The sequence below is a fragment of the Monodelphis domestica genome, chromosome 7 (genome assembly GCF_027887165.1).
Source record: "Monodelphis domestica isolate mMonDom1 chromosome 7, mMonDom1.pri, whole genome shotgun sequence".
Taxonomy (NCBI): domain Eukaryota; kingdom Metazoa; phylum Chordata; class Mammalia; order Didelphimorphia; family Didelphidae; genus Monodelphis; species Monodelphis domestica.
The window spans coordinates 8,992,206-9,006,674 of NC_077233.1; the positions used below are offsets into that span (position 1 = coordinate 8,992,206).

Consider the following 14,469-nt stretch of genomic DNA (forward strand, 5'->3'; position numbering starts at 1 on the left):
GATAAAGTTTATATCAAGAATTTCAAGCGAACTGGAGCAACTGAACCTTCATGGGAAGGACCATTCCAAATATTATTAACTACTCCAACATCTATAAAGATTGGAGAAAGAGACTCTTGGATTCACTGCTCACATGTGAAGAAAGCATCTTCTGCTGAGACTGATTGACTCTATCCTATCATATGAATTGTGACTCTATCTTATCATATGAATTGGAGATAATAATCCATAGACAAATGGATGTTTTTTTTTCAAGAATATATTGAATTACTGATTTTTTTTCCTTATTTTTTCTTATTTCTTTTTATTTTTTGATCAGAATATTTGATTTTTTTCTCATTTTTTGTACTGAAGGTACACATAATTAATATTAATATTTTTTCCCTGCAGTAATAAATATTACTGCATTCTGTCCTACATACTTGTGGGATAGAAATTACTTTAAACTGGACCTATACAAGGTCTATTTTGAATTTTTCTTATGTTTTTGATTATTTTTCTATTCTTTTGATAATTGACACATACAACCCCATAACTGAACATTGCATTCTGAGCTAAACTTGATTTTTTTTTTAATACTTACTTCAGGGGGGATTGTATTTAAATTTAAAATCTAAGAATTTTTGAATTTTTTTTGTTTGAGATTTTATTTTTATAAAAATCCAAGACTTTTGTTTAAGATTTTACTTTTATAAAAAATTCAAAGATTTTGATTTTGTTCAAGAAAAGATCTTCAAGAAAGAAGCTTGAAACTTTTATATCCAGAGAATGAACTGTTGCAGAAAGATGCCAAAAACCTACACTTCATCAAGAAGATCAAGAATGAACTTTGGATGTGATTGATTGGACTGAACTTTTGATTGAACATTTATTGTAACATTTATGCCAAAAGGGACTGCCCCTAATTTGGTTTTCTGTCAATGCGCCTAGCAAACATTGGTTTTGCTTTCTTTTCTTTTCTATTTCCTCTCTCACTACTCTAATTTCTCCTAGAAAATTGAATATTGTGTATATCTTTAGTTAGAAGTGAATTTAGAACTACAAAATGATTATGTTAAATGATCAATGGGGAGACTAGTCTCCCAATGATCATCAGGGGGGATTGTAAACCTCAAATTTCCTTAGACTTATAAATGTTGGAAATTTCACCATTGGGATATTTCATACTTGGAAAATTTCTTACTGATAGTCTATTGGAATGGGAACTCCATTGGCATGGGAGGTTCCTTCTCTTCCCTTCTTAAGATTACTTTAGGACAGAAACCCTTTGCTGAACAATGGAAAGGACTTTGACCTATGCTTAAGCATAGAACAGGAATTTCTTTGAGTCTTGATTGATTTAGAATTGATACAATGGAGATACTTGGAATAAATCTCCACCCTATTCAGTCCTAATAGGATTGAGTAAGGGCTGCAGCCTAGATCAAAATTTAATTATTCCAATCTCTACCATACTCAAGTTAACAGGATTTAGAAAGGGCTGTAACAAAGGAGTATAGATTTAATCATTGGAAAATATGACCTTCAACAGACATGTGCAAAAAGCCAGAAACCTCTGGGCGGTCCTGGGTTAAGCGAGAGCCTCCATTGACAGGGAAATTGATGAAGAGTGATTGGTAGATATGAGGACTGAGGGGAGGCAACTTGGATGGTTTCCTTAAAGATAGGAGGGTCTGGAGACTCGAGGGGGGGGTTGTTGAGTTTTTGGGTCGGTGTTGTTCCTGGGCTCTGAGGAAGCTTGCTCTGAAGGAAGCTGAAGGTGGGGGCCTCTGAGACTGTTTCTCCATTTTGGACACGTGAGTAATAGGGACTGATCTCCTTTCTTTGCCCCAGCTATCTAAGGGCTTGGGCCTTTTGGCCCAGCCTAAACAGAAGGGGTATTTAAGCCCTATTCCCTTCTCTCCCCTTTCTCTCTCTATATATATCTCTAATTCCTTTCTTGCTCCTATTGTAATTAAACTCCAAAAAAGGCTGACGGCTGACTTGAGTTTTTCATTTAGGAATTACATAGCTGATTCCTTGGCGACCTTAAATTAATATATATCAGTCTTTTAAAGTGATTCCCTTGTAACACACCTGAAGGAGAAGGGGAGCTGCACCGGTGGACCAAGCAAGGCTGAGAAAGAGTGCAACTGAGACTTGCAGGAACATGATCAATGCAAGCACCGAGGACATCTGTTACTGGGGCGGAACCACATCTGCACATCAGCTGCACATCAGCCGTCTCTGATGAGGAGCTGATAGCCCGATACATGATGAACTTGGGGCTACGAAGGCAAAGAGCCAAGCCCAAAGGAGAGATGATAAGAAGCGCTGCCATCTGTTAATAACCACATGAAAGCTGCTTCAAGTGACTACCAGAAAGAGAAATGTGAAGGGCAGCAACCCTGACAGTCTGCTTCTGTAAAAATAGACTTGAATCCAGGACTTCAATCCCCAGAAGCCCTTGCTCCACTTCCCCAGAACGCTTTGTAATCTCACTGAATTCTCACCTGGGCAGAGAGCAAAATTATTTAGAGGGTCTCCGCCCACGGCAAGGTCTCTTTTTTTCTTTCCTGTTTCATCTTGCAAGCAGACGGGGCTCTTTTCATAATGTAGGTGAGGTTGTGTCTAGGCTTCTCTGGGCCTAGACATGTGCTTTCTTATTCTGTAATTTTCTTTAAATTCTCAACCTTTAATAAACCCCATAAAAATAATACTCCTTTCAGAGAGAAACTAATTTCTACCTGCCTCAGTTTCCCCCAAATTTTAATCTTTACACTTCCCACCCAGCAAGTTCGCAAAGATGATCAAAGATGGAAGCAGTCCCTGCTGGAAGGGCTGCGGAAAGCCCGGTCTAGCAATACACTTTGGGGGAGAGTCAGCAGTTGTTCCAACCATGCTAGAAAGCAATGCAAAAAGGGTTCTCTGAACAGAATTCTGTGAATCATGGGAAAGACTTCGCTGAATAAAGGGAAGCCAGCACAGCTTGGAAAAACCAATATTGAGGACCACAAACACGGAGTCAGAGAAAGAACATCACAAAGAAACTGAGCTTCTCTCCAAGCTAATGATCTTGTTTCACCTCAGGAAGAGAAAACATTCCTCCTCCCAATTCTCTGTGGAGGGGGGAGAGGACAGGTGAGTAATGCTGCATATACTGTCAGACTCAGGAGAAATGCTGGTTGGTTTAACAATCTGCTATTTTTATCTTTTAAACTGATTTGTTGACAAGGGAAGGCTCTGGGTAGTGAAGGCAGGAAGGACACCTTTGGAAATGAAGGTGACTTGAAGACCAAAGGAATAAAAAATCAAAATAACTTGCAACATGGCTCAAAAGTCACCTCCTCCAGAAAGCCCTCCTCTAGACAATAATGATCCGCTTTGACACAAACTTATCATAAAGCATTTTATGTCACAGATATTGATGTACAGTCTATATATACGTCTTGTTAACTTGTATATTCAATGAAGGGGGGAGAAGAGAAGGAAAAAGCATTTAGTAAGTACTTGCTATGTGCCAGGCACATGCTAAGAGTTTTTTCAATTATCTCAATTAATCCTCATGACAACATGGGGGGGGGGGAGTAGGTGCTATTATTATCCCCATTTTACAGATGAGGAAACTGAGGCATACAGTATGAAGTGACTTGCCCAGGGCCATACAACTAGTGTCACATTTGAACTCAAGTCTTCCTGACTCCAGTTCCAGAGCTCATCCCTTGGTGAGGACAAAGACACCATCCTATTATGTATTTCTAGTACAGAGACCCAGAGAGCTAGAATGATTTACCCAGGGTTATAGAGGCAAGTCAAAAAGAGTCAGAAGTCAAACCCATTTGATACTGGGCTGCCAGGGGCAGGCACAATGAACAGAGTGCTGGACCTGGAGTCAAGAAGACTCCAGTTCAAATCTAGCCTTAGATACTTATGAGCTGTGTGATCCTTGGCAAGTCACTTTACCTGTTTGCCTCAGTTTTCTCAGTTGTAAAGTGGGGATTATAGCACCTACTTCTCAGGGTTGTTGTGAAGATTAAATGAGATAATATTTGTAAAGGGCTTTTTGCAAAACTTAAAGCACTCATACTGCTAGTTATAATTACTATTGCCATCAATTTAATTAATGATTCATTTTTAATAATAATAAATACAATGCTCTTAAAACTTTTGTTCCCCCTTCTACAAGGGACACAAAGAGAATAAAGAAAAGTTGTTTAGATATAGAGCTTATGAATGGGATACTAAATTTAGAATATACAAGGTAGGGAGGAAAATAAGGAAGGAATAGAAATAAATGAATCCTTTTTGGAAGAGGAATAGAGAAATGCAAACTTCTCATCTAGCCAGGGAAAAGCAAGAAGGGAACTAAAACTAGGAGAGAGAAGAAGTAATTAGAGGAAATTCAAGAAAGGTGAGATAATACAAGTAAAGAACAGGGAAGAAGTCTAGGACCACATAAAATTCATCGAGACTAATGGCAGGGGGCAAGAGTTAACTTAAAGGGAAAGAGAAGGAATCGATACCAAAACAACAACAACAACAAACCCAGAGAAAAACACAAATCTGTTCACTATAACCTTAGAAGTAAATATGTTAAAGCCACCAAGAAAATGAAAGCGAATGGCACACTGGACAAGAAAGCAAACTCTAAATCGATTTGATATGTAATAGACACACATTTAAAAAGGAAAGCAATCAAGAGAAGGAAAACAACAGGTTAGGACAATTGACAAGGGCAGGCAGATTCCAAAGAATCAAGAGTGACAATCATAATTGTAGATAAAGGCAACAATCAAAATTGATAACAAGAACAACAGGGAAAAAACTCTACCGTTCTTCGAGGAAATTAAATCATGTTACGACTATCGAATAGAATCGCATCCACATTCATATGGGAAAACATAACTGAATTGCAAAAAATATTTAGGCAATAATCCAAGTGCAGGAGCCTAAAGCTCCTCTTTCAGAGCTACATCAACTGAACAGAAAGATAAGCAAAAGGAAAATCAGTTAAACAGTGTTGGAGAAACCAGGTTTGAAAGACATGCGTGGCACGTGGATGAGAACTGTGTGTGTGTGTGTGTGCGCGTGTGTGCATGAGGCATGAGTATCCATCTGTATCTTCTATCTAGAGCTACTTCTCAACAGGACAGGATCTCCTACAACAGTGTGACTATTCTCGGGAACAGAAACACTGTATATAAGTGGAAAGAGGCTTGAAAGAGTATTATCCTTTACAGATCTCAGTTCAATAAAAAGGTAACAATGCAGACAATACAAGTAAGATGCAGGCCTAAATGGAAACTAAGTAATAATGCCTTAAACAATGAGTCTATTTAAAGAACATATCACAAAAACAATTAAAAATTGTAAAAGAGTAACAATGACACAACATACCAGAATTCAGGGATGCCACCAAAGTAGTCCAACTTGGAGGAAATATTCCCTCTGAAAACCTGCTGGGTCTCTTTCTCTGAAACTAGAAAGTAAAGAAATCGAAAAAGAGGATTAATAAACTGACCATGTAGTGAAAACAACTAGAAAAGAAATTAACACCTCCCCTCCTCCACAAAAAAAGCTATCTCAAAAACTAGGAGAAATTGATTAACGAGAAAACAAAAAGACGATAAAAACGATAAAACCATGCATGAGCCATTTCCCAAAAATCAATAAACCACTAGCTAACATTTTTCAAAAGGACCAAAATAAATGAAAATTATTAAAATTACACGTAGATACATGTGGTGGTTCTTTCATTAAAATGGAACCTATTTGAGAGAAGGATCTATTTTTCCTTTTTTTCCTTTGTTATGTTCAACAGTTAGCATTATGCTTGACATAATGTTAATGTTTGCCAATTAATTGATTGGTCCAGATGGTTTCACAAGTAAATTTTATGAAAATCATTAAAAGAAAAATGAATTCCTTTTACAAAAATTATTCTCAATAACTGAGACTACCAAACTCTTATAAAACTAATATGGAACATAGAAGACTAACATATATAATACATAAAACATAACTATATTTAACTAATCTATATAATTATACATAATATATAAGACCTCTTACTACCCAAAGTAGGAAGGGATTAAGAGCAAGAGAATTATATAGCAGTGTCCCTAACAAATATGGATACAAAAATGTTAAGTAAACTTTTATTTTTTTCAGCATTTGCATTTTTATTTTTAAAAAATATATTTTTATTTTTATTAGTCAATATTTATATTTTATTATTATATATTAGTCATATTTATATATCAGTCAATATTTATTAGTCAATTTAGAACATTTCCTCCTGGTTACAAGAATCGGGCTTCTCCCCTCCCGTAGGTGACACGCAATTCCACTGGGTTTTACATGTATCATTGATCAAGACCTATTTCCACATTATTGATGTTTACAGCAAGGTGATTGCTTAAGAGTCTACAACCCCAGTCACATCCCCCTCGACCCATGTGATCAAGCACTTGTTTTTCTTCTGTGTTTCTGCTCCCACAGTTCTTCCTCTGAATGTGGATAGCATCTTTCTCATAGATCCCTCTGGATTGTCCTGCGTTGCTGCTAGTAGAGAAGTCCATTACATTCGATTGTTTAAGTAAACTTTTAGCAAAATAACTTTGTGCCAGAAAGTATTCACTTTGACCAAGATGCATTTAATCCAAGCATACCAGGATGCTTCACCCCTTGGAAAACATTTAGTGTAATTTAGACCCCCAAATGACAGGAATAATACAGTAAGGTCAACAGCCTATGACAAAATGTAGCCCTTCATGTTTGAGTGATTCCACGGAAACAAATGGGCACAGAAAGGTCCTTATTTAAAATGCTCAAAAGTACACATACAAAACCAAGAGGTAACAATATCTGTAACAGGAAAACTGGATTTTTTCCCCCACTGGGTATTCCAGTGACTAGAATGGTATGGAAGGAACACTATCTTCTTACTCTGACAGTTCTAGAGATGCTGCCAATGACAAGGAGATGACAGGATAACACAATAATTTATCTAGACAACCTGAGCAAATTAGTTTAAAATTTGAACACAAAAACAATCAAAACAAGAAACAAATGACTAATTGCTTCAGTAGGCAGCCTGAAGTCTTCATGAGTTCTAATCCAGCCTTTTCTAGCTCTGTGACTCTGGGCAAACCCCTTAACTCTGTTCCCTTCAGTTCCTCGTCTCTGAAATGAAGGAGAAAGAAATGGCGAACCATTGCAGTGTCCTTGCCAAGAAAACCCCACAGGAGGGGAGCTGGCCAAGTCTGAAATGACTGAACCACAACAGCTTCAGTAAAGTATCAGAATACAAAACAAACCACAAAGAATCATCAACATTTGAAGTGGACTTGCAAAGGTCAGAGAAAAGTGACAGAAAGGAGAACTTGCAGTAGAAAGAGCTAGAGAATGCCTTTAAGGAGTCAACTAGCAAGACACAGTCAGACTAAAACATACTATAAAGAAATCTTTGTGGAAAGAAAAGAAAAAAAGCATTTGGAATACAGCCATTGTTCCTGGTTGAACCATAGCACGCAAATCAAGGTACGGATTTGGCACAGGGCAATCAAATTGCTGAGGTTACTTTACGAAACCAGACGAAGCAAATTGGACTCTGATCCGAAAGGCAAATGCAGAAGAAAGCCAGAATGAAAGGAACATGGAATGAATGGATCTCAAAGTAGGAAAAAGGCCACGACCAATTGATACCTACTTGGTTCCAGGTAAAAAACCGACAGACAAGTAGGTCACTGGAACAGACAAGATATGAACTGCAAACACAGGAGGCCAAGAGCATGGGTTACTGGGGATCTGAAGAGCTTCTTATTTGTTCAGTAAGAAAAACAAGGAAAACTGGGGAGGAGTTTGGCAAAAAAGGGCCATACTCCATTTTGTACTCCATAGATCATGGTGAGATCTAAGGGGATATATAGCTAGCTAGCTAGCTAGCTAGATAGCAGGCCAGAGCTGGGAAGACCTGCATTCAAATCCTACCCCAGACACATAGTAAGCTGTGTAAACCTGGGTACATCCTTAACTTTTGTGCTTTAGTTTCCTTAAAAAGAACACAAGAGCTAAAACAGACAAGTCCAATGACATAAAATCCAAAGGCTTTTTGAGTGAATCAAATCAATATAGCTTGAGGAAGATGAGAAACTATTGAGGAAAATTTTTGCACGAAACATTTCTGATCAAAATCAGATACCTCAGACAAATGTGGAAGCCACTAGAAGCATTTCCTAATGAGTAAGTGGCCAAAAGAGGCAGGGAGTTTTTGTAAGCCAACAGAAGCAGCCCAAAGCCAGGACATCTTGGTTTCAAGTCTCACCCATGTGCTTTGACTATAAATTGCAGAAAATTGCCAACCAGCCCTGGAGGGTCTTCCGTTCCCTGGGAGTTCCCAATACAGAAGAAATCCTAAGCCCAGTTCTTAGCACTCACTATCCTCTGCATCTTTGCATTACCCCCTTCTCCAAATATTTCATTCTCTCAAAAAAGGGGAAAAATAAAAGACCATTTCAGAAAACCGGTCAGTCCATTCACTGACTCTTACAGTACATGCAATATTCCACACGTCTACAAGGATGAACTCCCTGTGGACCCCCTCAAAGTGTATTCCTGGGTCTGCCCCAACTGGCACGCTGGATGCCATCCATTGGCCCAAGCTCTCCTCCTCTGCTCAGTCAGGCCAATCAAATCCCAGCTGTCTACGATTCCAAGGAGCCACGCATATGTCAGGTAACCCATCAAAACCTGCACACATGCCGTGTGCACGCACACACAACACACACACACACACACACAAATAATGCAGAAAGGTCAGAACACTGCTCAGACCCTTTGGGGCAGAGATGTCAGGACTGAGATCCCCCACCTCCCTCCCCCCCCCCCCCCGGAAGGCGAAGGCAGAAAGGTCCTGTAGAAATCGCCCTATGGAGGATAGCACATTTCAGAATGGGAAAGAAGGTGGGAGCCCATCAACATGGGAATGGGCGAACGAATGATCCGTGTGGCTATGATGGGGAGATTACTGAGTTCTAAGGAACAAAAAATGAGAAAACTTGTGGGTATCGATGCAGTGAAGTAAGCCAAACCAAAGAGAACCTTTTGGGAAAGAGTTAGGGGACCAGGGCGGGGGAGGTACATACACAGGGTGTCAGAGAGTCCCTTTGATGGGCCCTTTTGCTAAACTGTTTTCCGATGTGACAAGGGAAGGTCCAATGGGCAGGTAGCATAAAAGCAAACACATTTATTAATCATCTACTTTTCCCAGGAAATCTTGGAGGCAGCCCAAAGCTTACACTGCACAAGGGGAGAGAAATATGTTATGGACGCTGGACTTGGGTCAGTAGAAGCCCCAATTCAAATGCCAACTCCAACATGGATAAGCTCTGTGATTCCGGAGAAGTGGTTAAGTCCTCCTGGCCTTCGATGCCGTTTTTTGTATAGAATCCAATGAATCCACAACCTCCGTGGGCTACCCGCTCCCTCCAGCACAGATCATGAGGCCTTTTATTGTTTGTTCAGATCCTCCCAGGAAGCATAAAAGGTGTTCAAGGTCCATTCAGGTTCGGTGGTTGGCAGTGAAGCAAGTCTCTGCCCAAAACAAGGCTGTTTCCATTCGTGACCCATCCAGCTCCCCTCAGATCCCACACCTGGAAGGGATCTGAGCAGCCACCGAGTCCAGCCCCATCATTTAATACGGGAGGGTTTTCTCCTCCATCGAGGGGAGAATGTGTGCGCTTTTCCTTAGGACCTCTCAAATGCAGCCCAAGTGCCAGCAAAGGGTCACCAAGGCCCGCAGCAGAGAAACAGTAGAAGCATTCCTGTTCCAGTCGAACATAAGGCAAGGGTCCCTCTACAGGGGACGGTGCCAGAAAATTCTACCCACACAATTGGACTAATTAGAATGAAGGTATCAGAGGCAGGAAGTCTGGCAACAAAGAGGCCAGAATACCATTACTGGCAGACGGAGCTAGAAAATCCCAGTGACTTCAACCCCAAACTTAATGGAGGCAACAAGCGCATTCACCAAGACCCCCGTCGGCCCCTGCCAAATGATTTGTATTTTTCAAGCACCTCTGGAGGCTTGTGAGCCAATACTCAAAGGGAAAGACACCTCTGACCTCATTCCACCGAGTTACTCAAGGAAAGAAAGGGGGGAGATTTCTATAGCAGCCTTCTTTATAACTGGCCCCAGCCGGGAAGCAGCCCAAGTCCATCTGGGTGAGATGGCTCGATGAACTGCTGGGCATTGGTGGGATGGATTATGACCCGGCAATTACCAATGATCAGAGAAGAACTTCAGGAAATCATGCAGAGGCAAGAGAAGCCATCGGAGCAGAGCTCCTGGGCATTAAGGCAATAAAAAGGGCCAAGAGGAACGTAATGAAGACACAAGGAAACCTGGACGGCCAAGGGAGACCCGGGAGAAATGGCATTTGAGATGCTGGGACCCCTGGAGCCAAAAGCAAACAATGGCTGCACTTGTAACCCGTCTGTTCAGAAAGCTTCCGTCACTCCTGTGGCCTCCAAGATAAAATATCAACTTCTCCTCAGCCTGCCATTGAAGGCCCTCCACCATCTGGCTTCAGCCTGCTTCTCCTGCCTTATCTGTCCCCTTAGGAGAGCCCTGCCCCCCCCCCCCCAAAGCATCTTTAGTTGCCTTCAGGGCTCTGCCCGAGGGTGCCCTCTCTCTGTCCCTTCTCTCCCCCTCTTCTTCCTCCTTCCCTCCTCTCTCTTTGCCCATAATCTCTTTCCCTCTACTACCGGGTTTCCCCCCATCTTTCTTCTTCTTTGCTTTGCCAAAGTGGGCCTTAATAGTGGAGCTCCCCAAAGGGCAGTCATGGACTCTGCCACGGGTTTGCCCAGAGCCTTCTGGGTCCTTCACCCAGGCTGACCCACCTGCCATCCCCACAGTGACTGGGGAGTAGGGCTGAGCCATGGGTGGTCTCCGGCTGTGGTAGGGGTGGCCGACAGACCAGACAGAGCTAAAAGGGACCTCAGGACCGACTGTCTTGTCACATAGGCAAGGAAAGAGGCTCAGGTGTGAGATTTTAAAATAGTTTTGAGCGTTAAATAGTTGTAGATAAGAGAGTGGGAGCCATAAACTGTGATAATTAAAATGTTTGGGAGCAAGGGAAATATATATAACAATTATGACCGCTGAAATATGTTTTCTACTGTGTCTTGGTTTTATATAAATACAAGATGGTCGCCAGGGAATATATTCCCAATTTATGAATATGCCCAAGCCAACTGGGTTTTATAGAGAAATTTAATTTATAATACACTGATTAATCAATAGAAAAAGAGAGAAAGTAAGAAAGGAATAAGAATGAATAAATCAGTCAGTTGGTTTTATCACTCACCCAAGATCTCTCTAGGTAAGGCTTCTCATGCCAACCTCAGGCTCCACCTTCAAGAGAGCCTCCTTTCAAGAAATGTTCCAGAGAATTCTCCTCCTGACTCCTCCTGAGTTCTCCTTCCACAGCCTCCTTCAAGACCTCTCCAGGACTCTCCCTCCAGGACCTCTCTCCTCTCAGACCTCCTTCAGAGCAAAACCTCCTCCTCCTCAGTCCTCAGACCCCCCTATCTTTAAGCCAACTATCTCAGTTCCCTCCCCTCAGTTCTCCCATCTACCAATCACTGTCCATGTCTCCCCTGTGCCAATGGTGGCTCTAGCTTAACCCAGGACCACCTAGAGGTCTTCCCCCCTTTGCACATGTCTGTTGAAGGCCATATTCTCAAATAATTAAATCTTGATCTTTGCTGCAGCCCCTCCTAAATCCTGTTACCCTGAACAGGGTGGAGATTGGAAGTTCCAAGACCTGGTTCTGTCATTCCAAGTATCTCCATTGTATCAATTCTAAAGTCAATCATGACTCAAAGAACTTCCTGTTCTACGCTTAAGCATAGGTCAAAGCCCTTTCCATTGTTTAGCAAAAGGTTTCTGTCCTAAAGTAATCTTAAGAAGGGAGGAGAAGGATCCTCCCATGCCAAGGGGTTTCACGTTCCAATAGAGTTCTTACTATCAATAGGAAATTTTTTTCAAGTATGAGATTTCCCAATGGGGAAATTTCCAACATTCATAAGTCTAAGAAATTTTAAGGTTTACACAGGTGAAGCAGCTTCTTCAGAGGACTGTCCTGAGATGACAAGATCCCCTTAATTAGCGCTGAAAGGGCCCCCGAGGCCATCCAGGCCAACTCCTTCATTCCAGAGATGAGGAAGGGGAGGCCCCATGCAGGCAAAGATGAGGCGAAGCGCCGGGTACCTTAGCCGAGGCCGACATCTCCCCATCCGGGCTCTGTCTCCAAAGAGGGGGCCCCTCCCCCAGGGCTTGGGGTGGGGGAACCGTTAGGCCAGGGATCTATCCGCAGCCGCTCTGGGGCCTCCTCCCAGAATGTGTTCTGGCAGCTCGGGCCACTCCGTCCCTGCCGAAGACAACAATTCCACCGAGCGCTGTGCTGGGGCCCAGTAAATATTTGCAGAAGGAACAAAATGGAAAATTCCTCCTGGGAGGGCTGCCTGAGCCTCGGTGGAGGTCCCGAGCTTCTGACTGGCTAAATGATGAACAACCAAAGCCAAGAGTGCGGGGAAAGTCCCTCTCCTCCGGGGGTCGGCTCCGTTTTGCCTGCCTCCAACCCCCAGCAGTATCTCCTGGGGAGGATGGGGGCCCTCAGGCCACGTCCTAGGCCCCAGGGGCTGGCAGTGCCCACTCCCCTTCCCAAAGGAGGCTGTGTGACTCGGGCAGCAGGAGAAGGGCTCTGCTGAGAAAACCTTCCATCCTACCAAGTAGGGGAGGACAGAGTCCTGGACAACCTGGCAAATCACTGGCCCTCTCTGGGCCTCAGTTTTCACATCTGTAAAACAAAAGGGTTGAACGCTGGGGCTTCAGAAAGGACCAAAGTCCCAGCCTGAACTCTGTTGTCTGGGAGACTCTGTCCAAGTCCCTCTCTGAGGCCCAGGTTAGAAGAGTTGACTTCTGACATCCCTTCTGCCATTCTAGCTGGGTGGCCCCATTTCCTCATCTCTAAAAGGGGGGAGTTCGACGCGCTGAACCTCCCTCTTTGGTTCACAGAATCCTCTCCCACAGAATCCCTCTGAGCCCCCCCTTCCTCTCCCGACCTGTCCCAAGCACTGTGAGGGCCCTGACTGGGCCTCAGGGACTGGGTGGTCAATAAAAGATGGCAGCCTGCCTGTAGCTGCCCCTCCCCAACAGGAGGAAGCTTCTTGAGGGCGAGGAATTGTCTTCCTTTCCCTGAGGCGCACACAGTAGGGGCTTCCTGAATGCTTGCCGACGGCCCGCCCCCTTCTGGGAGGCTTGTTGTGCCTGCCTGGAGTGTCCGAGTTCCTCTGGCCTGGGGGAAGGCCGGACAGCTCGGCTGACCTAATTTCGACTCCGAAGAATAGTGGCTTTTTTCGCTGTCCTTGAGCTCAAACCCCCCTTCTGGGAACTTGATAAAACAAACCTCTGCTTTCCAAGGAAGTGCCACGAGACGGGGTGGCGGGGTCCCACCGGCTGCGATGCCACGGCCGGGGCGGAGACCCTGGGAGAGACAGAGGTCCGGCCGGCCGGCCCCCAGAGCGAGTGGGGGCAGCAGGGCCCAGACACCTCTGGGGCAGGTCTGCAGAGGTTTTCCGAAGAGATGCGTCTGGACAGCAGTCAGGCCGCGGCTCCCTCCCAGGTCTCAGGCCGGATCACCGGGGTCCGGTCCAGCCCTCCCTCGGAGGACCCGGGCCACAGGTGATGCTCTGCTCCAGACCCCTCTCTGAGGCTGCCATTCCCCTGAGGGGCTCCCTCTCCGCTGCAGCTGGTCTGGATGCCCCCACGCCCCCCCATCTCGGGCCCCCCTTCTTGGTGCCCATGCCACTGTTCATGTACCCATCCTGGCCTGGCACCAAAACACGACCCCAGAATTTGGGGGCTTGTCGGGCCCTCTGCGGCTGACCCACCCCGGAGAAATCCCAGATAACCGACGGGCGAGATTTCCACCAGGGGGCGCTCACCGGCCCAGGCCGTCCACCCGGGACCCTTTGGGTGGGCTCCAATTGTTAGGAGAGCTTTTACGTAGGCCAGCCTAAACGGGGGCCCTCCGGGCTCTGCCACTGGGCCTTCCTGCCAACACGTCCGGGGCGCCTGGGCCACAGCCTGAGGCTCGGATGCGGCGGGATCCTTTGGGTGCCCGACTCCGCCTTCCCCAGAGCCCTGGAGTCTTGGGGCGTCCTGACAGGGGGCTGCTCTCCGGCCTTCCTTCACCCTGCTTCTTCGGGCCCCCTCTGCGCCTCTCCCTGCTTTGCTGCTTCTCCTGCAGGGATCAGGGAGGCCTTCCGAAACCTGGACAACCTGTCGTGCAGCTTCCAGGCTTTGGCCAAGGGCTCGGGGCTCCCGGGCAGCCTGTGGCCGGCCGACGCTTCTTCCTTTCCAGGGTCAATCGCTGTCCTCTAAAGAGCCTGTTTCTGGGCTCAGGGGCCCGGCAGGGCCGACTG

General features: G+C 44.6%; 2 protein-coding genes across 5 annotated transcripts in view; both read right to left on the reverse strand.

The window, feature by feature from the left end:
- The window catches only part of CHDH (choline dehydrogenase), a 33,115-nt gene that overhangs the window by 17,311 nt on the left and 1,335 nt on the right, over nucleotides 1–14,469 (reverse strand). For 3 of the 4 annotated variants that reach the window (XM_007500608.3, XM_016424626.2, XM_056804163.1), the window contains exon 2: nucleotides 5,377–5,458. In XM_007500608.3, the coding sequence (XP_007500670.2) occupies nucleotides 5,377–5,458 (82 nt within the window). Of the gene's footprint in view, nucleotides 1–5,376; nucleotides 5,459–11,348; nucleotides 13,791–14,469 lie in introns of those variants that run through there. The other variant, XM_056804162.1, reaches the window with a different exon arrangement.
- Nucleotides 5,377–14,469, reverse strand: part of ACTR8 (actin related protein 8) — a 44,565-nt gene continuing 35,472 nt past the window's right edge. The window contains exon 14 of the mRNA XM_056804164.1: nucleotides 5,377–5,458. The gene's annotated coding sequence lies outside the window, so the exon portion shown is untranslated. The remainder of the gene's footprint in view (nucleotides 5,459–14,469) is intronic.